The sequence below is a fragment of the Trachurus japonicus genome, chromosome 20 (assembly GCF_045865225.1).
Source record: "Trachurus japonicus isolate A0001 chromosome 20, Traja_1.0".
Classification (NCBI taxonomy): domain Eukaryota; kingdom Metazoa; phylum Chordata; class Actinopteri; order Carangiformes; family Carangidae; genus Trachurus; species Trachurus japonicus.
This window is the reverse complement of record NC_140926.1, coordinates 6,566,864-6,588,875: the sequence shown is the minus strand read 5'-3', so window position 1 is coordinate 6,588,875 and position 22,012 is coordinate 6,566,864. Positions and strand designations below refer to the sequence as shown.

Here is a 22,012-nt window from a genome sequence, read left to right as displayed (position 1 = left end):
GTGTCCGTGCGGCCGTATCTCCGCGTGGAATACTTTGTTTTCAAGCTGCCAACACTTATGGAGATAAAGCACAATCATGTCCACTTCCACTCCAGCCGCAATTACTCTCCGCTCAACACACTTAAGCCGACCTGGCAGCGGCCGCCTCAGACACCGAGAAGGAGGGAAGGGGCCTTTTGTGATCTTTAATTTCAACTTAATGCTTGAACCATTCACCCCCGGCCGAGGCGGCGAGATGAGTCCGGCGGCGCGAGCGTGGACGTCCACATTATGCAGCCAATTAGGGCAATGTTCTGAGAGTGTGGCCCTGTTTGGCTGAAATGCTAAAGAGCTCTGTAAGTCTGCCCTTGATGTCTGCGGCGAACAGGGTCACTATTTAAATGCGCCGTTGTTTACGTGTCCGGGCGACATGACACATAAACAACAGCCACGACTCGGCCGCTGAGAGAGGGAAGAACAGAAAAGCACCAGAAGCCTCTCACAAGCTCACGTCCTTGTCGCAGAATCGAGCGATGACTGCGGCGCGTTGGTCGCTGTGTCTCTGCATAACGTTTTTTTTTAGCTCTGATGTATTTCATCGTTTATTTTTAATTTCCCAAAAGTGAGCCAGCAAACTTTTTTTTTTCCATCAACTTATGCAAGGACACCAGACGTTCGCTCTCAACCGGTCCACCTGCTTCCTCGGGGCGTCAGTCGCCTCGGAGACGGATGGAGTCTGTAGCTCTGTTGCCGTGTGAGAAAACATCTGAAACCTTTGCGTGTGTATCCTCGGGGCCTAACTATAGTCCCACAGAGCTCGCTGATGTATTTATTCAGAGGAGCAGGGGGAGAGGGGTGACATATCTGCAGGTAGAGGTTGCCTCTTCTTGATGGGATTGCTGAGATGACTCCGCTGCGGGTTTTTATTACAGCGCCGCGGCGTTTTCCTCCGACGCCATGAGATGATCTCTTATAGCTGCTCGTCTGGATTACCTCAGGCAAGACGCCCTGCCACTCTCTCAGGCCTGAGCAGGGATAGGCAGACAGAACCGAGGACACGGGGACAGGCAGAGGATTAAAATGAAGTTAGTAATGCGTCGCTTTCCAGGGCCGCAGGAGAACGCAGGTCTATAACCAAGCTTTGAGTTTTGGAAGTGCACAAAAGTGACAGGAATAAAACTTCCTTTGCAAACTATTCACTTTCCCCAAGAAACTGCAGCTCTTTGTATCACTGGCTGATGTATTCCTACTGTATACATCTATAGACTGCAGGTTGCACTGATTCATCCCTACAAGCCCTGATTTATAGATGTCACATGAGAGCCAGCTGAGGAGTTCACACCTAAAGGTCATCGTATTGGAAAAGGCATGATTAAGTCTTCAATACAATATATGACAGGAGTCAGACTCTGCTCTGTTCTTATGTTTCCCTGACAGTGGCAAGAAAAAGTATGTGAACACTTTGGAATTTCTTAGATTTCTGCATTAATTGGCCATTTAATGTGATCAGATCTACATCTAAGTCACAAGTATGAACAAACACAATGTGCTTAACCTAAAACCACACAAACAATTATAATATTTCATATCTTTATTGAACATATCCATTAAATGTTCACAGTGCAGGTGGAAAAAGTAAGTGAACCCTTGGGTTTAATAAGTGGTTGAAGCTCCTTCAGCAGCAAAAAACCTCAACCAGACGTTTCCTGTAGCTGCAGATCAGAACTGCACAACACTCAGGATGAATTCTGGACCAGTCGTCCTCACAGATCGGCTTCAGCTTCATGTTCTTAGGATGTCTGGTGTGACTGGATCTCTTGAGGTCATAGCATCCCCATTGGATTCAGGTCTGGGCTCTGACTGGGCCACTCCAAAAGGCGGATTTTCTTCTTTTTTTGAAGCTATTACTCTAGATTATCTAGTAGATTTACTTCAGTGTTTAGGGTCATTGTCCTGCTGCATCACACAACTTCTACGGAGTTTCAGCCACCCTGACATTATCCTGTAGGAAGCCTTGATAAACTCTGGAAGTCATTTTGCGCTCGATGATGGCACACTGTCCAGACCCTGAGGCAGCAAAGCCCCAAACCACGATGCTCTCTCCACCATTTTTACGCCATATGTACAAAATATACAATATATTAAAAAAAATATACAAACATTTAAATCCTAGTTCCATCAGTCCACAAAACATTTTCCCATTAGTGTTGTGGAGTGGCAAACTTCAGGCCTGCAAGGGAAAGCAAAGCAATTAATGCAGGCAACTATGAAATTCCACAGGGTTCACATACTTTTTCTTGCCACTGTATAAAGAAAGACCGACACCCTGTGAGTCTTTAGAGAGCAGCCATGTTGGAGTCTTCTCTCCATCCTGCATGAATCACAGAGTTTTGATCCTTCACAGAGCGCTGGCAGTTCTTCAGAGAAGAAGAATATGTTTCAGAATATCAGGTGATGCACAGAGCAGCGGATGTCAGGTCCTGGAAACTGAAACATTTACACCTCTCTACACTGTCAAAGTGCCATGAACCACCTATCTGTTTTGCAGGGGAGCGTTCCTGCAACCTGCCGCCTGCTGTAGAGTGTATTGACAAGTGGCCTGACTGATATGTTGTGTTTTTATCTGTGACCCGTTGTGTGGTGATTTTTTTTTCTGCAGGACTCAGGGTTTGCTGGTGAAACGTCTGGAGCAGGGAGGCAAAGCCCAACAGGAGCGCCTCTTCCAGGAGAACGACTGCATCATCAAGATCAATCAGGGAGACATCCGCAACCTGCGCTTCGAACAGTGAGTCGGCCGCACGCTGATAATTGGAGCCGTTCCACCTCCGCTGGAGCTTCAAACACAGTCATTTCACTTTCTCCTCGTCTTATATGAGTTACACTGGAAACCACGCTGCTTTTAATTTTCCCTTCGCTATCTCCCATCAAACCCGGGGCCACACACACACACACACACACTGTGATGCAGGTCACAGTCCGTGTGAGGCCGTGGACGTTAATGCGGCGACAGTAAATAGTGCTGCTGTTGATAAGTGGAGCCCAAACCGCAGAGAGACGTGACGCCCACACAGCTGCACAATAAAACAGAAATATTACCGACTTGTTGGCCTCTGTGTAATAGGTCTCGGTGACCTGCAGTCCTTCACCGCCGCCGCCACCGCTGCCACCGCCTCGCCGTCTGATCCAAAACTGCCTCCACTCTGCTCTCCATTCATTTCTATCGATTCATCGCTCCCCTTCATTTCCTAAAGTGGAATGGAGATACAATCCTGGGAGTTTTCTTCCCATTTACCCAAAGCCACCCTTCTCTGGCACACACACACACACATATGTACGGCTGGATGTGTGGACACGTTCTTGCACATACCCTGACACACACACACACACACATGCAGTGACACTGAACTATAAAGTCTTATCTACACCCCCTGTGTGTGTGTGTGTGTGTGTGTGTGTGCCAGGGTGAGAAATAGATTGCTTCTCCTGCAGCCTGGCTTCTGGAGGCAGAGCATGGAGGTGGTCCACTCGGCTCTCTCTCGCTTATCATCCACTCCTCCGCAGGAAGAAATAGCCTGAATTCCTGCTAACGGAGGTCCAGCCAACAGCCCCACTGCGGCCGAACGCACTGGAGTCGTCTAAAACAGCCACCGCGTTGAATCTGCCTCTGACTTAGAGTTAGAAAACTACCCCAAACTAACCCATCGGTGTCAAAACGTTGTTATTTTTTACATTTCAAATCGAACTTTGCAACGACAATAGCCACTCTCCATCAGCTTGTAAAAACTTCAGACCTCACAACGTTACACTGCAAAAACTCAAAATCTTTCCAAGAATATTTGTCTTATTTCTTGTCAAAATGTCTCATTTCTAGTCAAAACTCATCTCTTTCCACTTAAAATAAGACTCATCACCTAAAAATTAACTTGTTTTTAGATCATTTTCACTTGTTTCAAACAAATTTTCACTTGAAATAAGTAGAAAAATCTGCCAGTGAAAGCAAGTTTTTTGTGCTTGTACTAATAAAGAAGAAAAACTTACTCCACTATCAGATTTTTCTACTTATTTCAAGTGAAATATGCTTGAAAGAAGTAAAACATGTCTAAAAACAAGCTACTTTTTATGTGATGAGTCTTATTTTAAGTATAATGAGATTTGTTTTGACTAGAAATGACATTTTGACTAGAAATAAGACAAATATTCTTGGTAAGATATTTGAGTTTTTGCAGTGTATGCTAATGTGTTCATCAGACTGTGCACAAACAAACACTCTAAGGTTTGAAGATTCACCCTCTTTTCAAAAACGACTGTTGTCATTAGCAAACATTCCCATTTCCTCCCAAAACCTTTTCTACTGTGAAAGAGGCTTTCCAACCAAATCCACAAGGGAGTGATGTGTTGCCCCCCCCCCACCCCCCTCCTCCTCCTCTACCAGACACACACTCCTCCTCACCAGCATGATGTTTGTAATGAGGTGAAGGAGCTAAACTTTCCTCCCTCCTCCCCTCACCCTTGATTGTGCGCCACACAGAGCGACAATTTTAAAGTAATAGTCTAATCTCCTCCGATTGTTTTGCACGGATAAATATTTTGAGGCGCTTAATCTAACTGAACGTAATGATGCATTGATGGGGTAATTTATTATTCAATCAGCCTCGCGTGGAGCTTGATTACTGGAGTGATGGCACCGCACACGTGCATGTGGGAACGTTTTGCGTTTGTGTGCTCGCTCGGTCGTCACCGCGCCTCTTTCTCTTTCTGCAAAACAAAAAGGAGAATAAAAGAATATGAGAAACTAAAACCTGAGTGCGAGCCAAGCGTGCGCACACGTCTCGCCTCTGTGACACCGCTGGGACGGAGCGGTGGGAGGAACTCTCTGCCGTTTGGATGGAATCAGCACTGTATTACCAGCGTGGTAATGGGGGTCTGGGAACATGGAGTCGGGGTTGTTGGATCCCAGACGTCCAGCGCCACCTCTCATGCTGCTGCGTCGTGGCGAGCCTATCTATATGCTAAGTGCCGCAGACAAACCAGACTAAACAATTCTTGGCTCTGGGAGTGATGTTGAGCTCTTGTCTTGGCTTATTTGGTCCCAAAATTCACAAGAGACTCAGTGTGTGTGTATGTGTGTGTTTGTGTGTGTGATTTGGCTTTGGTTTTTCTTTATTATTTTGTGTAAGGAATGGAGTGGCTGCCTCCTGACTTTGGAAGCTCATTGTCTGGAAAGCCTCCCTGATGCATGATTCATCATCTCTGTTGTGATTGTTGAGTCAACTCGTGTCCAATCCTCTCTAACCACACACACACACACACACACACACACACACACACACACACACACACACACACACTGACTACTTAAAGGGATAGTTCAACATTTTGGCAAAATGACCCATTGCCATAATCCCTATAGTTTAAAGAGTAGGTTTGTTACCTTTAATTGTCGGTGCAAGCTATTTTTAGAACGGCGGAGTTGTTTTCGAGTCAAATGCAGAGACTGCTTGCTGAAAAACTGCCCCCGACGGGAACGCACATCAGTGGTTTTGCGTGAATTTACCTCTAAAACAACTTGTTCTGTTATTATCTCATAGTATGGTGAATGTGCAGGTCACAACTTGTCCACCAGAGCGTTTTGGAGTTGTTGGATTGTGTATTTGATGAGTTTGATGAGGGAAACCAAGAAATCCCATTAGCCTCTGTAGCATAGCTCTGAGCAGCTCGCGGCTCTGCTCCGCCGTTCTAAAAATAGCACCGACAATTAAAGGTAACAAACCTACTCCTAAAACTATAGGGATTATGGCAATGGGCCAATTTGCCAAAATGTTGAACTATCCCTTTAAGCACAGACAAACAGATATTCTCTACATTCATTATATTTTTTTGGTCTACAGTAATATAGAATAAACAATATATAACGCTTCATTCTCCATCCTTATCTCTCTCCTGTCTTGATGCTGGTAATTATAGATAAAGTTTTTTCTCCTCTCCTCCTGCTGCTACACAGCGAGTAGCTCTGTGATTAGCCATGCTAACCTCACCTCCTGCTATCGCCTCTCAACATACAGTACATCATAACCCTCCTTATCCCTTTCTATCTGCTCAGCTATGATAGTACATTATTGTGCTTGTATCTCTTATCATGTTAAAGCTAATTCATTTCTGTCGGCCTGACCTCCACACTTGTCTCTGCGTCACCTCCAGAGCCCAGAACATTTTCAGGCAGGCGATGCGCTCGCCCCTCATCCTCTTCCACGTCGTCCCCGCGGCCATGAAGCGGCAGTACGAGCTGCTGTCGGCCCAGAACGAGCTCAGCTCACCCAAGACCAACAGAGTCTACTTCAGCCAAGTGCCGCAGCAGCCAGGGGAAAGGTCCAGTCTGGTCGGGGGGGCCACACCCCGGCCCGGACCGCAACCTGGCCTCAATCACAAGTAAGTTCTTCTGTTTCCCACAGCAAACTTGTTTCTCCTGCACAGATGTTGAAACACAGTAAAGTAGAGTTCACGGTCTGTGCCTTATCCACGGGGGGTGGGGGGGGGGTCGGCATGAACCCCTGCGTGCATGTCCGTGTGCAGCCAGAGATTTGAGAGCACGCCGACTGTCTGCACAGCGTGATGTGTGCCGAATGTGCATGCACCGGAAAAACTGGGCGCTCCTCTCATGTACTGTTCATATGTCATGTTGTGTGTATTGTCTTCCACATCCTTGCTGCTGAGTTGTGTTGAGCGGGCGCACACACACACACACACACACACACACACACACACACACACACACACTGTATTGTGTTTTTTTTCAAACTTTTTTTTAATGTTGTTCAGCCAAACACATGTGCAGCACATCTGTAGGTCTGTAGAGCATGAAATGAAAGTGGCCCTTCTGACTGGATGAATAAAAAAAAATGAAATAGACTCAGGCTTTAATTCTGTCAATTGAATTTTAATTACACCAGTCAATTACTTTCCCTGAACATCTTCATTGTGAATCCATCATAGTCCAACAGCGACACAATAAAAGAGCACTTTTATAAGAATGTCTACCTGAGACCACATCACCTATTATCTCGTTAAAAGCCAATTTTGCTGTGATTACCGTTAATTTCTGTAATTGCTCCGGCCTAATTCCAGAAATCTAAACATGTGGGTGTTCAAACAGGCCCATGTCATCACACTTTACACTGCAGCAGCCTGGGAGAGAACGGCTATATACAGCACAGCACATACGAGCTCAGCCAGTCAAATTACTAGAACTTATTAGTGGCTCACACGAGACAGACATGGATGAGTCCAGTTTACAGAGTAATTTGTTAACCGATAAATTATTGATTGAACAACTGCATTTTGAGCAACCCATTGATCCAGGCTACATGTTTCCATGGCCACCATGGTTAGTTTTTTTACACAAAGGAGTTTGAAGTTGTCCTAACCCTACACTGCAAAAACTCAAAATCTTTCCAAGAATATTTGTCTTATTTCTTGTCAAAATGTCTCATTTCTAGTCAAAACTAATCTCTTTCCACTTAAAATAAGACTCATCACCTAAAAATTAATTGTTTTTAGATCATTTGCACTTGTTTCAAACTAATTTTTACTTGAAATGAGTAGAAAAATCTGCCAGTGAAAGCAAGTTTTTTGTGCTCGTAATAGGGAAGAAAAACTTGCTCCACTATCAGATTTTTCTACTTATTTCAAGTGAAAATATCCTTGAAAGAAGTAAAAAGTGTCTAAAAACAAGCTACTTTTTAATGTGATGAGTCTTATTTTAAGTATAATGAGATTTGTTTTGACTAGAAATGACATTTTGACTAGAAATAAGACAAATATTCTTGGTAAGATATTTGAGTTTTTGCAGTGTACTGCTGGTGCTGCTGTTACTGTATCATCAGTGTTGTCTTGCTCCTGCAGTCACCAAGGCCCCCTGGCAGGAAGCACCCCAGAACCGACCCGGCGGTACACGCTGTCCCACGCCACCATCACCAGGACGGCGTCGGCCCCCTCCCCCTCCCTGCAGCGCCGGATCAGCTCCAAGTCGTCGTCGTCCAGCTCCTTCCTGAAGAACAAAGGCCGCAGGTTCAACATCCAGCTGAAGAAAGGTGAGAAGTTTTTTCACGAGAATAACAATCAAATCACTGAGTCAAAACCGCATCATCACAAGTATCAATGTATTTACTTCAGAGTAAACACTGAGTTCAGGGCGGCTGAAGAAGAAAGCCCTAAATCTCTCAGGAAATACTCCGAATCTCTTCTTGCCTCCGGGGTTTGTTTAACAGTGCAGGCCAAAGGCAAACACACATCCACCCCAAGTTTAGCTGTGACTCACTCCGGCTGCATCACCACCGTCTTGTGGCTGAAATATTGAGATTCAGCAATCAGCGTCGCGCCTGCAGCTGAGGTCGGGCCTGTGATACTGGAGCGGCTGCACATCTTTAGCCAGCTCTGACACGGTGCTGGGTTCACTGCCAGGCCCCCGTCTCATTTTCATCGCCTCCCTATCTGTACACGTATTGACTAGCAGTTGGTTGTGAAATGAACCGGTGCTGAGGGGGCTCTCGCTCTCTCTCTCTTTCTTTCTCTCTCTTTTTCTCTCTTTTCTTGCTCCATTTTTTTTGTTTCGGCAGAGGGAGCAGATGTTTCGTTGAAAGCTGGCACCGGGGCCTTCGCAGTGACTTTAGGGAATAGAGCGGCAAGTGAGGGCAGCAGCGCAGGCTAAATGCAACAAACCTCAGGGGAAATACAGTCACAAGCTGCTTCTAATATGTTTGGCAAAGATCCCCGAGCACTGCAGCGCACAAGTTATATTTATTTGTTTATAATGTGATAAAATTCCTCCTCTTTTTGTCTGCACACAAGCCTCTCATTTTCGGCGAAGCCGAGCCGGGGTGATGTTGGTGGAGCTCCAGCCAGAGACTGATGCCAGTAGTTGAGTTTATTTTCACTGGCCCACATTCGCTTCACGGTCTAATTCAACACCACTCATCATTCTTAAAAGTATGCTTTTTGCCCAAGTGACACAAATGGTTTCTGAGATTATTGCTCATGATTTGAAATGGGGCTTACCGACATGGCTGTGCCTCACTTACAAACTTGAAGCCATTTGTAAACGTTAATGGAGACAAATTATTGCACAAATGTTGTTGAATTGGAAATTCAAATCTGAAAAGTGTGTGGAAATGTTTCTCTGAAACCCGTTCTGACAGATCCATTTGATAAGCATCGGGCTTTATCTCCACTAATGTACTTTCAGATGGGGTTCAGCAGTTTCATTGTTGACTCGTTGTAATTGTTGTGTTTTGGACTAAGTGGCTGCAGAGTTCTGAGTGGCAGGAGCAGATCTTGCATGGCAAATTAACAAGAGTGCCTTAATCAAATACTGCAGTTGAAAAGGACATATGCACCCCATTAAGTCATTCTAATGTGCCTCAGCCTCTCCTCATGTTTGCTGTTTAATTGGCTTATTGGAGCCAGGATTCCTCCTAATCCAGAAAGGGATACAATTACTTTTATCCTGGTCTTCTATTACCCAAAATAAAGACGTCAGTGGTTAATTACTGCAGGCCTATTAGAGATGCATTCTCCTAATTGCCCGATCGGAGACCGTTAACGACTGGATCTTACAACGGGCAGAAGTTTGATTCTGTTCATTAGGCCAGCTGTGCAGACCAGAGACTGGCACAGGGTGGAGGTGGAGGTGGAGGTACAGTAGGAGGGGGTTGAAAGGGTGGGGGTACCATAATATGAGCTCATCTGGATAACAGGAAACTGTAGGCACCGTTTCAAAATAATGATCGGCAAAGCTTTCCTGTAGACATCTTAGAAACGCAGTTACTGTATCTCTGTAGTTTTATTCCAGAGAAAGGGAAGCTATTGCCACGGCAGCCTAAAAGTTTGTCACGGAGACAAAGTGCAGATTTAACATTCAACATTAACGACGGCAGCTACTTTCTGTCTGCTTAGTAATCATCCTGCATCGACGGAGCAGGGAGATCATAGCGCACCCCCCCCGACCCCCCCCCCGGCCCCCCCGACAGCTCAACTTTCTGACTTAACAAGCAACCTCTTCATCACCTTTTCCTCGAGTTTGTTTGTGTGCAGAAGCCGCGAGAAAAAGTTGCCATCCGCACTTCTCTCCCTCTTTCTTGTTCAACACCATTACTGTCAGCGAGACGGCCGACAGTTCGACAGACTGCCGGGGAGACGGCGGCGGCGGCGGTGGTGGAGGGAAAGTGGGTCATGATGAACCATCAGAGGTGCTGACAGCTCTGTGAAATGAGCAGCTTCTTTGACATGAATGCTAATCACTGTTGTTACCGTCAGAAAAGCCTCCGCACAACTGAAGCTGCAGTACGTTACGCGACTGGTGCAAACGCCAGCGGCTAAATGAAGGTTACAGTATGAATTGGCGAATCTATCGGTCTGAACGTTGCTCTTAATGACTCATCTGATAAGAATACGCAGCCGGGGCTATTGAATTTTTAAATATTCTGTCAAAGAATAACAAACACAATTAATTTGCTCCGGCTCATTCAGCCACCTGACATTTGAAACCATTTCTCGCTTTTATTTGACAAATTTGGGTCTGGTCAGGAGAAAAGGTCAGCTCTGAGATACTTTTTATTTATCCCTTATTGTATTTGCCCACTTCCTCCAGACCGGCAATTTATATTCATTTGATGAACCTTAAAGGTCAGTCTTAAAACCTAAGGCAAATGGCTTTGCACGGCTGATACCTGGAATATTTTCCTCCGATTCAGCTGCTGAATTAAGCCTCAGCTCCCACTGCACCGTTAAGAAGGCACATAGCTCCTGTTCCTCCTGGATACATCAATATTAATAATAAAAAAATAACTTTATGTATAAATATCACTGCTGTCTACTTTATGCAAACGTCAAACTATCTGTGTGTAGTAAAAACATCGCCTCAACCCAGATGGGGGATTTAAACGCAACCTCCTGCTCTGTCGTTGTGCCAGAAAGTCGCTGCAGGACTTCTGCTTAAAACATCTGCCTCATGACACAAAGCTGCTTTAGAAAACAGTATTTTTTTTTTTTTTGCAATTTAGCTGCAAGTTATTGAAAATCATCTTGATGCATTCTGCAATCCATACTTATTCACTTGCCTCTGCTTATTCTGGTAGATATCCGGTCTTTTAATCTGACCATAATGTGGCTTTACAGTCCGCATGCACTTATCCTAAACACTCAATTTTACTTCATAGCATCGATGCTATATTTAGAGTGAGGGGGGAAGTTTTCTCTTTTTTTTTTTTTTTTTACATCCTTAAAAAATCCTGATGGAGACACACCCTGATGGCGAGTGAAGTATGTTTGTAGTAAATGTACAGAACGCACCGGAAAACCATAATTTGATCCCTGTGCAGCGGTCGCTGGTGTTGCAGCAGCATGTAATGAAAAGGATCGTTCAGAAATGGATATAATAAGAGAAAACCAATATGATGGTTTGGTTTTATTTTTCAAGCTTCCTTCTGACTTTGATTAACAATAATATCAATATTTATAAAATTCAGTTCTGTGCCTGTCATAACCACAGTTTTGTGTTGGTTGCGAGACTTTTTGAAGGGAAGGCAGGAAAATACACGTCATGTTGTGACACGTGTTTACCCAGGGAATAAAAAATCTTAAGTTTTTGACATTTCTGAACTCATGAAGCTGCTGCCACACTTCACCAAACTTTATTTACCTCGTCCTCTACACGAAGCTGTAAATCAGATCACTTTTTGTAGCAGCAGAGTTTTCAAGCAGTAAAAGTTGTAAAAATTTTGTTTTTTTTCTTTGCACAGGTCCAGAGGGTCTCGGGTTCAGCATCACATCCAGAGACATCCCCATCGGCGGCAGCGCTCCCATTTATGTCAAAAACATCCTCCCCCGAGGGGCCGCCATCCAAGATGGCCGACTGAAAGCTGGAGACCGGCTGCTGGAGGTGGGGCCGCGCTTCTCAAACAGCCCATAACCATGATAGAGCATTGAGCGAGTGTGTTCTTTGAGATTGTACTGCTGCTTGAGAGACTAATTACTCTTTTTTTTGTAATGTGGCTTTGTTCCAAAATCCAATCTTATGGAGCTTTTGTTGAAATGAGTCAGATGCTCTGTGTTCCCTATGGCTATAACAACCCAGCTCTAGTTTTGAATTGCAGGGGAAAGTGGTTAGATGGAACAATATTTTGATTACACTTCAATCAGACTGACATGAAAATCAGCTAGTGCTCACTTTAGGGGGAAATAACCCGTGTTTAATTCCAGCTCCGACTGGCTCAGTAATCTGCATAAAGGTTATGGAGGGGCCATAGATTCCTCCTCGTTAGAGCCACAGATCTCTTTGATTTCAGTGTGTGTGTGTTTACTATTGTCTGTATGGATGAGCTTATCTGTGTATATACTCTGTTTGTGTGTGTGTGTAGGTTAGTGGAGTGGACCTTAATGGTAAAACCCAGGAAGAGGTGGTGGCCCTGCTAAGAGCCACACCCATGGGTGGGACTGTGAACCTGGTGGTGACTCGGCAGGAGGACCAGCTGCTGCCCCGAGAAGTGGTGAGTTTCCAGTCAGCCAATCATCTCCTAACTTTAAAGGGATAGCTCAACATTTTTGGAAAATTGGCCCATTGCCATAATCCCTATAGTCTGAGCAGTAGGTTCGTTACCTTTAATTGTCAGTGCAAGCTATTGGGATTGGGATTTCTTGGTTTCCCTCATCAAACTCATCAAATACACAATCCAGCAACTCCAAAACGCTCTGGTGGACAAGTTGTGACCTGCACATTCACCACGCTATGAGGTAATAACAGAACGTTACCAGACAGAGTTGTTTTAGAGGTAAATTCATGCAAAACCGCTGATGCACGTTGCCTTCAGGGACAGTTTTTCAGCAAGCAGTCTCTGTATTTACCTCGCGGCTGCTAAAAATAGCTTGCACCGACAGTTAAAGGTAACAAACCTACTGCTGTGACTATAGTGATTATCTCAATGGGCCAATTTGCCAAAATGTTGAACTATCCCTTTAAGTTTTACCCGCATGTATCAAAGAAAATGCTACAAGCTCTGTTACCACACAGAGATCTCCATAGTAATGTAACTGTATCTGCTCTGTGGCTCGGCACACGCCTCTAGAAATGTGGAACATGAAGGGTTGTGGTCGTGTCCTGATACCGATATCATCTCCTCCTTTTCCAAAGTACACAGGCAGTCACATAACTCACACAGTTTGTGTTTCTAAAAGACCAGAGGAACATAAAAGTAGGAAGAAGGAAGCAGCTAAAGCGATGAACTCGCTCTAGGAACCCGGTGAAGGTCACTACATGTGTAACTATAACTGTACAGCTGGAATATTTGTCATGGTGGCTGCACTGATGTGACTTTAACTGCTCCCTCCGTCCATCAACTGTCTGCACAAGCTGTTTTACATTCATGTGTCTTCTGTGTAATTGTGTGAGAGCTCTGTCACTGGCTGCTGCTCTTACGGATGATTTGTGGTCTTTTATATCCACAAGATTGTGACTTCGAAGTGATTCAACCGGTTGTACATCCACAACGTGCATGTGAATCATATGAACACACACACAGCTGTTAAAGTGGAGGATAAAGAACCAATCCTGAGAAAATGCACATCCACAAACAAGAGGTCGTGATGTGCACAAGCAGACACACTGGGCAGGATATGCACACGCAGACACCCTCAAATGACGTGTCTGAGCAGACCAAATTTTCACACACACACACACACACACATTCACACAGCCTACACACAGGGTGACTTTGGCTGTCGTGTAACAGATGGTGAGGCTACTGCCCTCGTCCAGCCCCGTGCTCAGCGGCTCTGACAGCGAGCTATGGGCGTCACTGCACCTTGGCAGAGCAGAGGCCCCCGATGCCAAGCTCACCTCCCCAGCCCATAATACTCAGCCTGTGGCACCTGGGTTGTTAACCCCGCCATAGGAGCTGCTCAACCTGTGGAGAAATAGCCCTCGGAGACACATTCTACCCCGCCAACGTGCTGTTTTTACAATTAGAAACGCACCGCCCCCCCCCACCCTAAAGTGAGCCACATTTAAATGGGTCTGCAGCTTTTTCTTTAATTTCCTCTTTCATAAAGTGGCGGATGAGAAGATATTTCACTCCGACTCGTATTAAAGTCCCAGTTTTCTCACAGAAAGCAGCGTTGTCTCGCTGTGTGACTGTGCATGATGTCATTGGCCGTGACCTTCAGGTTCCTCAGAATGATCCTTAAGAGCTGCAGCCAGAGCTCAAATGCTAACTGAGGTGTGTGTGTGTGTGTGTGTGTGTGTGTGGGGGGGATCCAACAGACTGATTCATGCCTCTCCTCAGCAGCCCTGACAGCAGCTGAATGATGCTGTGAGGACTGTTAAAAAATGCATGGCTGCCCCCGGCCTGTCGACTGCTGAGTGGTGTTGGTGTGAGGGTTTGATGGCTACACTCTCCTCCGACTCTTCAGGCGTGACACGATTAAAAAAAAAAGAAAAGAAAAGAAAAGTCCATCATGGAAACTACGTCTAATAATCTCTTTCTCTGTGTTTTTGTTTATTTTCTCCGTACCGCCTCTTCTCCGTCCTGTGAGAAACAGTTGGTGAATATTTCATCACTTCTTTTTTTTTTCCACGGTATTTAGCGTTTTGTTTTCTCTAACAGTTACTTTTTTTTTCTCTCTGTAGTTTTCACATTTCAGAGCGGCGCTCTCACAAATCTCAATAATCCCTACAAGTATGTTCATAAAAATCAGATAAGGAGGCCAAGGCTCTGCCGGTGACAGTTATTGCAAATAAAGCATGGTGGAAAAGCGTGGTTGGTAATTGCCTTCTCTGTCCCACACACTCCGGATGGGTGAGTGTGTGTGTTTGTGTCACACATAAACACACATGTATGGAGTGTTTGTGCGCTGTCATTCATGTAATTCCCTCAATGATAATGCGATGATGTTTTAAATTGCAGCGAGAGTGACATGCCAGAGAACTGCAGGCATCTGTCAAAGAAATATCGCCTCACACACACATACACACGCACAAACACACACATGCACACACACACTGGCAGGAGATCCAGTGTATTGATGAAAATAGAAAGGAGCTGTTTTTTTTTTGTCTAGTTGACATTTGCCTGCTGATGTTTAATGTCAGCTCTGAAAATCCCTCCACATCTCCTTTTGTTTAGATGTTTTATTGTATGCCAGGCGTTCTGCACGCGCCCCCAGAGGAATTAATTTACCCTCCCAGCATGTTTGCCTTGCGTCTTTAATTACCACGGTCGGGGTGTATTTTGACATGCTTTCAGGAGCAATAGCTGCAGCTCTCGATAGCTTTCGATAAATATGTGCACACACGCTGGGCGGAGAAAAGGTTAAATGGCGATAGAGCGGAGCAGGGCGTTGCCTCTGTGATTTGCCCCTCTCTTTGTCTGTGCGGCTACTGCCCCCTCTGCACACCTGGGGTATCAGTAACATGTTGTATCAGGGCTGTAGTGCTGCTTTAGTAAAGTCTAAACTCACCCTAACTAGAAACCAGGGGCGGGTCCAGAGTATTTTCTGGTGGGGGGCACAGTGAATCGGGGGGGCCACCCAAAAAGACAAAAATGAAGGCTGCCATTGACCGCTCTCTTGAATATTTATATTGTACAGTTACATACCGTTATGTTACAGTAGTATGTCTTCATCTTGCTTTAATTGGCTGCATTGAATCTTTCACCTTGCATGGAAGATGCCCATGACCTTTCCATTTTCCACTTGTCAATATTAAAATTATAATCAATCAATAATCAACTCTATCTTGTAAATACTGTAAGAAGTCTTAGCTAATAAGCAACAGAATAAATTCTCAAAGTGAACATCAATATCTTATTCTCTTACCCAGTAGTTAGAGCTCAGCTCTGTACAAACATCTCAGTGTTTTGTGTAACAGTCAGTCAATATGCAGAATAACCAGAACAAGCATTACTCAAATGGTGAAATTGAGAACAAGAACAATCTTACATAATATTCTTTATTTCCTACACAGAACACTGGGATGTTTGCTGTACAGAGTTGAGCCTTAGTCAGAAGTTTTTGCTTTTAGCTCTTTACAGTGAGGGCTGGAGCCCCTCTGTGCCACCATGGAAGGCCCGCCCCTGCTAGAAACTTCTTTCCAAGATAATATACTCAGTAGAAGGAACTGTGCATGTTTGGTTTGCATGTTTGGTTCTGTTGGGTAAACTCCACGACCTTCAGGTTTTAATACGTGCTCATTAAACAAGGAGTGAAGAGACAGACAGAGACAAACTCCCTGCAAAAGCTTAAGTCGAACCCTGAGGACGCAGCAGGAGGTTCTGATCAATGGCTGTGTGAACAAAGTCACTTATCAAGAGGAGTGCTGCTCCTGCGCTTGACAGCTCTGGGATGTCGGATCAGTGACGGTGAGGCAGGATTACAACAGACTAAAGAAGAGAAGTCAGACAGACTGCTGCCCCCTACAGGTTTGGAGAAAACTTCTATCATCACTGGAGCAAATATAAAGACAGTGTGAGTGACAGCAGAGGAGATATGAAGCAAGTCGGTATAAGAAACAGATGCAAGTGTGATCTCAGGGTCACACCTTTGTAGTGATCTTCATTAAAGGTGACAGTAAGTAAAATAAAAGAGGTGTTAGTTAATCTTAAGGGACGAGACATGGATCTGGAATTTGAAATAAATGTGTGTGGAGATGATAAAAATACAGATCAGGTGGCTGTAGAAGGATGTGAGTCTGTTCAGTCCTCCTCTCCTCATTATTCAGATGTACACACAGCTGAAACACACACACACATACAGTACATACAGCACGCCTCCCACGCACAGCCAGTGGATGTTACATTTTGTAGGTATTTATCTCCCAGCGTGCACTGCTGCTTGCGCTTACAGCTGCGAGCAAAGCTGTTCCTTCAGTCCTCGGCTTCGTGGATCACGAGGTCGTGTTCTCAGCTCCTCCTGTTGCTCTAATAAACAAAAGTCAAATGTCACCGTGCACCCAGCAAATAGATGGAAGTCCATCTCCGTCCTGATGGAGCGCTTTACACTAATTCCCCCTGTTGTGGAGCCGTGTAGAGCAGACGCAGCAAAAACAAAAGGAAGAGAGGAGGAGGGGGAGGGGGGGTGTAATCTGTGACCAGCAGTTTGTTATTACATAAACAATTAGTTGGGATGAAATACAGCTCAGGCCTGCCCCGTGTCCCCGCTGATGACAAATCATTTTAATTCATTCTAAACCCCTTGCTACAGTATAAGTGAATTAGCCTGTAAAGTATTGCTGCTGTGTCAGCATGACTGATGCGATCTCAACTCCTTGTCCCACTGACACACACACATACACACAACATCTGTCGATATTTTAAATAACATCACCAATAATAAAACCCGCTCATGTAAAAACATATCACACAAGATGGAGTTGATTAGCCACATACGCTCCGGTGCCATACAGTACAGTAATACTGTTGTCGTGACATCGGCGTGTGATGACCCAACATGCAGCGGGAGCGTTTACGCCCAGTGGGACGAGGACAAATGGGCTTGTGAAGCTTCTGTTGTAACGCTGCCGACCACATAAGAGCAATCAAACAGTACATTAAAATCCCCTCTTTATGATCATATCACACTTGTCACTGATCCATTAGCAGCTATATCTGCCAAGCAATGAGAATCTTAATTGCGCAATTAATTCCGGCCTCTGATTGATGTGACAGCCGAATTTATGGCTTGTGCAAATGCTGGGGACGCGCTAGACAAATGCGTGACAGTATTGCTGACAATTATAGCAGACTAATGGCCTGTTTCATAAGTGCCAACCCCGGTGGCCTAGTTTAAAATCCTCCCTGCCATGTTTTTTTTTTTTTTTTTTTTTTTACCACTGGGCTGTAATTGAGGCAATCAGACATACTCCATTTGAAGATTTGTTTTAGTTCAAATAATGCTATTTATACAACTCTCTGGAACAGCTATATACAGCAGAAATAAAAGTAGTCGGTTCGCTGAAATGGCTCAGGTATCCAAACAAGCCCTCCGTTGTTTTTCTCTTCCAAGTCACAGCAATCATCGTCAGTGTTGCGTTGCTTTGCACAATTATTCCCAACAGATGATATCTCTGTTCCTTTCCCTTAATCATTCCTCTGACAGAGCTGCACAGCTGGCTTTTTTTTGTTGCGGCGCCCACACCACGCTGAGGTTATACCGTTCATGATTTGCCCGTATTAAAGTTTGGGAGACAAGAGCAGACTTACGAGGCCGTATTGATTTTCTCCTGCTTGTGAGATCCATTTACCGAGTCGGTAGAGGGAGAAATGAATTGATACAAGGCAAACAAAACACCATCGCCCGTCTTTGGAGGAAACTAAATGATACACAGATCTGTCGAGTTAGAGCCGAGCTCGTTCTTTCATTTACTCCTCAACACAGAGCTCATAGCTCACCCACTGATGGTGGTTAAAGCTAAAAACCATAGACTATAAATAAAGATGGACGTAGCTTCCATAATATCACTCAGAGTGGGCTGCTCCACCGCTGTCATCTTGGCAGCGGCTAACTCTGCCAAACTCTGGGCTCAACCACCTGTCACTTAAAGACACCACACCCTCAATATGTATTACTTACTTTAAGCCTTAATAACCTACAGTAGATGGGTGACTTAGATATGAGTTCATCCTCAGTACAGTTGGCACGAAGGTGGCAATTACAGTAGCTACAGAGACTCAAACTGTTGTATTTCACAACAATATAAACATTAATGTCTGCTGTAAATTTGTGCTTTTTAACATGGGAGTCTATGGGGATCGACTGACACATGATCCAACTATGAAGTTAAGGTAACACAGATATAGCGTGTCTTGCACACACGTCCATAACCTTCACACATTACCCAAAATCCTGCCAGAATACTATAAAGAATAAATAAATAACATAAAATAAAACATTTAAGTGTGAAAAATCTGCAAGAAAGTAAGAAATCCGGAAGAGGGCAAATACTTTTTCACTGCACTGTATTTAATGGGGAGGGGACAATAGCTACCTGATGTTAACTCATTGAGTGCCGCGCTCCTTTCCAAAGTTTTAGTCAAGTGTACCGGCAAATTAGACCATATTTGACTTTTTATTTTAGAGCCATAGTGTATTCTATATTATTGCCACCAACACATACTGTGGCTCATTTGAAAGGTTTAACTTTATCCTTCAAATGGCCACAAACCGTTTGTTTCTACGTGCCTCCGTTCCTGAGAAAAGTCAAGCTAAACATGGCTGGGTTTCACCAAAATCCCTCCTTTTTTTCTAGAAAAGGAGATAGAGCGTCTTTTATGAAAGGTGCGCTGTTTGTGCCTGTCGCTCTTCTCACACTCGCACTTCTGGATCAAAGGGCTCGTATAAGATAAATATACACAACAATTGTTGTTCTATTCACAAAACCACCATCGGGGGCGGGGGGGGCGCCACTAAACAACAATAACACAGACGCACCGTGCCGTGTCACAGCCTCTCGCCGCGGAACGTGAGGCTCTGCCGGCCACAGCGGCTCGCGAACACCGGTCCCGCCGGTGGTCGCGGTCCTTCTGTGGTACGGGTCGGTGACGCCGGTCTGCTTTGACCCAGAGACCATCAGATTTTACCGCGGGAGGACTTTGGGGAGGACACGGTGTTGCTCCAGATGAAGACCGGGCGGGACTGTCGGCTGAGAGCTTCCTGGTTCAGCTCCCAGCTGCTGCAGCCTCGCGGGTGAGAGCAGAGCAGCAGCGGAGCAGCTGCTGCATCCACATGCAGACCTCCGTTTGCAGAAGCTGAGTTATGATAAAAAACTTCCAGATCATGAGCTGTCATGTGACTTTGATCGTCATCTATTTCAGTTCTCCTCGTCGTAGAGTCCCCAAATTTACATATAATGTGTAAAGTGTCTATTTTCATAATTTAAAAAAAAAGCAAAAAACGAAAAATTTCGTTTTTGGCACTCAACGCATGGGAACGAAAAACAAGAAATTACGTGGTTGGCACTCAATGAGTTAAAAGGCTGAAAACCACAGGACGAGTCTGTCCTGCTGGTCAGCGGTGTAAGGCTCAACCAGCCTCCTTTCATAACTAATAGGTTTAATAATAATTATAAAAAGTCGAAGTCTACTTTATATAATTGTGGGTCATTTTGATGTAATTATGTATAGCTAGAGGGGTCCAAAGTGATGCATTGTTAAATCATGAACTGTGATACTGTACCGTTCTGGAAAGTGTTACAAAGACATTTCTAAAGCTTTGGACGCCAGTGAACCACGGTGCGAGGCGCCTTTATCCACTGAAGGAGAACGCTAAGCTTAGAACAGTGGTGAAAACCTTCCATAGATGGCTGCCATTCAATAAAAAAAATAAAATAAAATTAACATTTATTTAATTCCGGACCTCACCTATTTCAAAACCCTGGGTACGGCCCTGATAGTGTGTACTCATTATACTGTAAAGTGTTACCGAAGTTAAACACTACTTATACTAGACCTATATTTATGTACCTCTTTACTTATATGTGACATATAACAGGATTTAAATCTGTTGCATCACTTGTCAAACTCTTTGTGCTTGGCTTTGACCCTTCCAGGGCCCTCTACCAGCTGTGGTTGTATTTAGCAGCTTCCAGGTGTGAGTGTGTGTTGTGAGTTTATCTCTCAGTGAATCTCCCCTAAAATAAAGACGACATGTATGTTTTTTTTCCCAAAATCATCTCTATTCACTTCAGAGCTGATCCAGGATCAGAGAGTAAACTCTCTTCTTGCTTTAATGTTGACGGGAAAACTTCAAAACAATGTGAGACGTTGAGTCGGACTCACGTAGCAGCAGCTGCCTTTTCACTGCTGCTTTAACAGAGCAGATAAACCTTCAGGGGTATTACATTGAAGTGGTGATAAACAGTGCTATCATATCGACTGCCAAAAAGAGACATCTTTGGCCTTAATCTAATTAGATGTCTCTTAGAGTAATGCTCTTTCGCCTCGCTAAAGATGATGTAATGTAATGCAACTTTTTGCTAATAAAGTGCCGCAGACAGAATCTTTCTGGCCCGTCTTTTTAGGAGTTTATTTATATAAGAGCAGGTGACTGAGACAGATATTTTACCTCTGGAAAACTTGGCAAACAGTGCGATGAGATGAGATAAGATGAGATGAGTCATATCTTACTGGTGGAGCTGATAATTTAAGGCGCCAACCTTTTTTTTGCCAGTTTTCACACTCCTTCAGTAATGAATTCTCAGTTGTACCCTGTGATATAACTTAAAAACAGAGCAGCTGCTACAATCAAATTGGGTGTAATCAGCAAATTGCTCCACTATTCCAACCGCCTAGAAATAGCTGACCCCTGCCTGGTAAATCTGTGCTGAAAATACAGTCGGAGGCTCAGGTGAAGTGAAATTACAGGAATTGCTCTAAAGGCCCGTTTTTTTTTTTGGAAGGAGTTTTGTACAAAACTGTGGTTTGGCAACCTGTAATCAAGTGAGAGCATGTGTGACTTTTACAGAGCTCTTCAGAAACAGTTTGGCTGCAGCGGATGCATCTTCGAGGTCACTTTCTCCTCCACTTTCTGCCTTCAAAACGTCTGAAATGATAGGGAGCCATGATCTGCTTGATAAGGGATGCGATGTGTTACCATGGCAGGAAAAGTCTCTTCCTCGTCTCTAAAAAGCATCCTCTTGTGAGGGGACACTTTATCCAAATTGTCTGCTGAAAGCTTCATAAAATCCCTCCTCTGCTCTCACTCCCTTTTTAGTAGAAAAACGCTCGTATCACTCATCCTGCACTTTCCTCCTTCTTTAAATCCCTCCTTTTCTTCTTTCATCCTGTGTTTTCTCTTGTTTATCTCTGACAGCGGATTATTTATTCCAAGAGAGCTGATGCGTTATTAATCCTCCTCCTATAGACGCCGGCTTTTCCCCCGATCAAAGTGCAGAGTTCAGAAACATGCTCCGTCGTAATTAAAGCTAATGCTGCCAAACGCGGTTGAAGACAATGCCAGCCCCCGGTTTAACGATTTCCGAGCGCGTCGCCGTCGC

General features: G+C 44.5%; 1 protein-coding gene across 6 annotated transcripts in view; it reads left to right on the top strand.

The window, feature by feature from the left end:
• The window catches only part of LOC146966280 (partitioning defective 3 homolog), a 372,282-nt gene that overhangs the window by 179,531 nt on the left and 170,739 nt on the right, over window positions 1–22,012 (top strand). For all 6 annotated transcript variants that reach the window (XM_085762582.1, XM_085762580.1, XM_085762578.1 and 3 more), the window contains exons 8-12: window positions 2,639–2,764; window positions 6,178–6,405; window positions 7,879–8,066; window positions 11,772–11,911; window positions 12,390–12,518. In XM_085762582.1, the coding sequence (XP_085618708.1) occupies window positions 2,639–2,764; window positions 6,178–6,405; window positions 7,879–8,066; window positions 11,772–11,911; window positions 12,390–12,518 (811 nt within the window). The remainder of the gene's footprint in view (window positions 1–2,638; window positions 2,765–6,177; window positions 6,406–7,878; window positions 8,067–11,771; window positions 11,912–12,389; window positions 12,519–22,012) is intronic.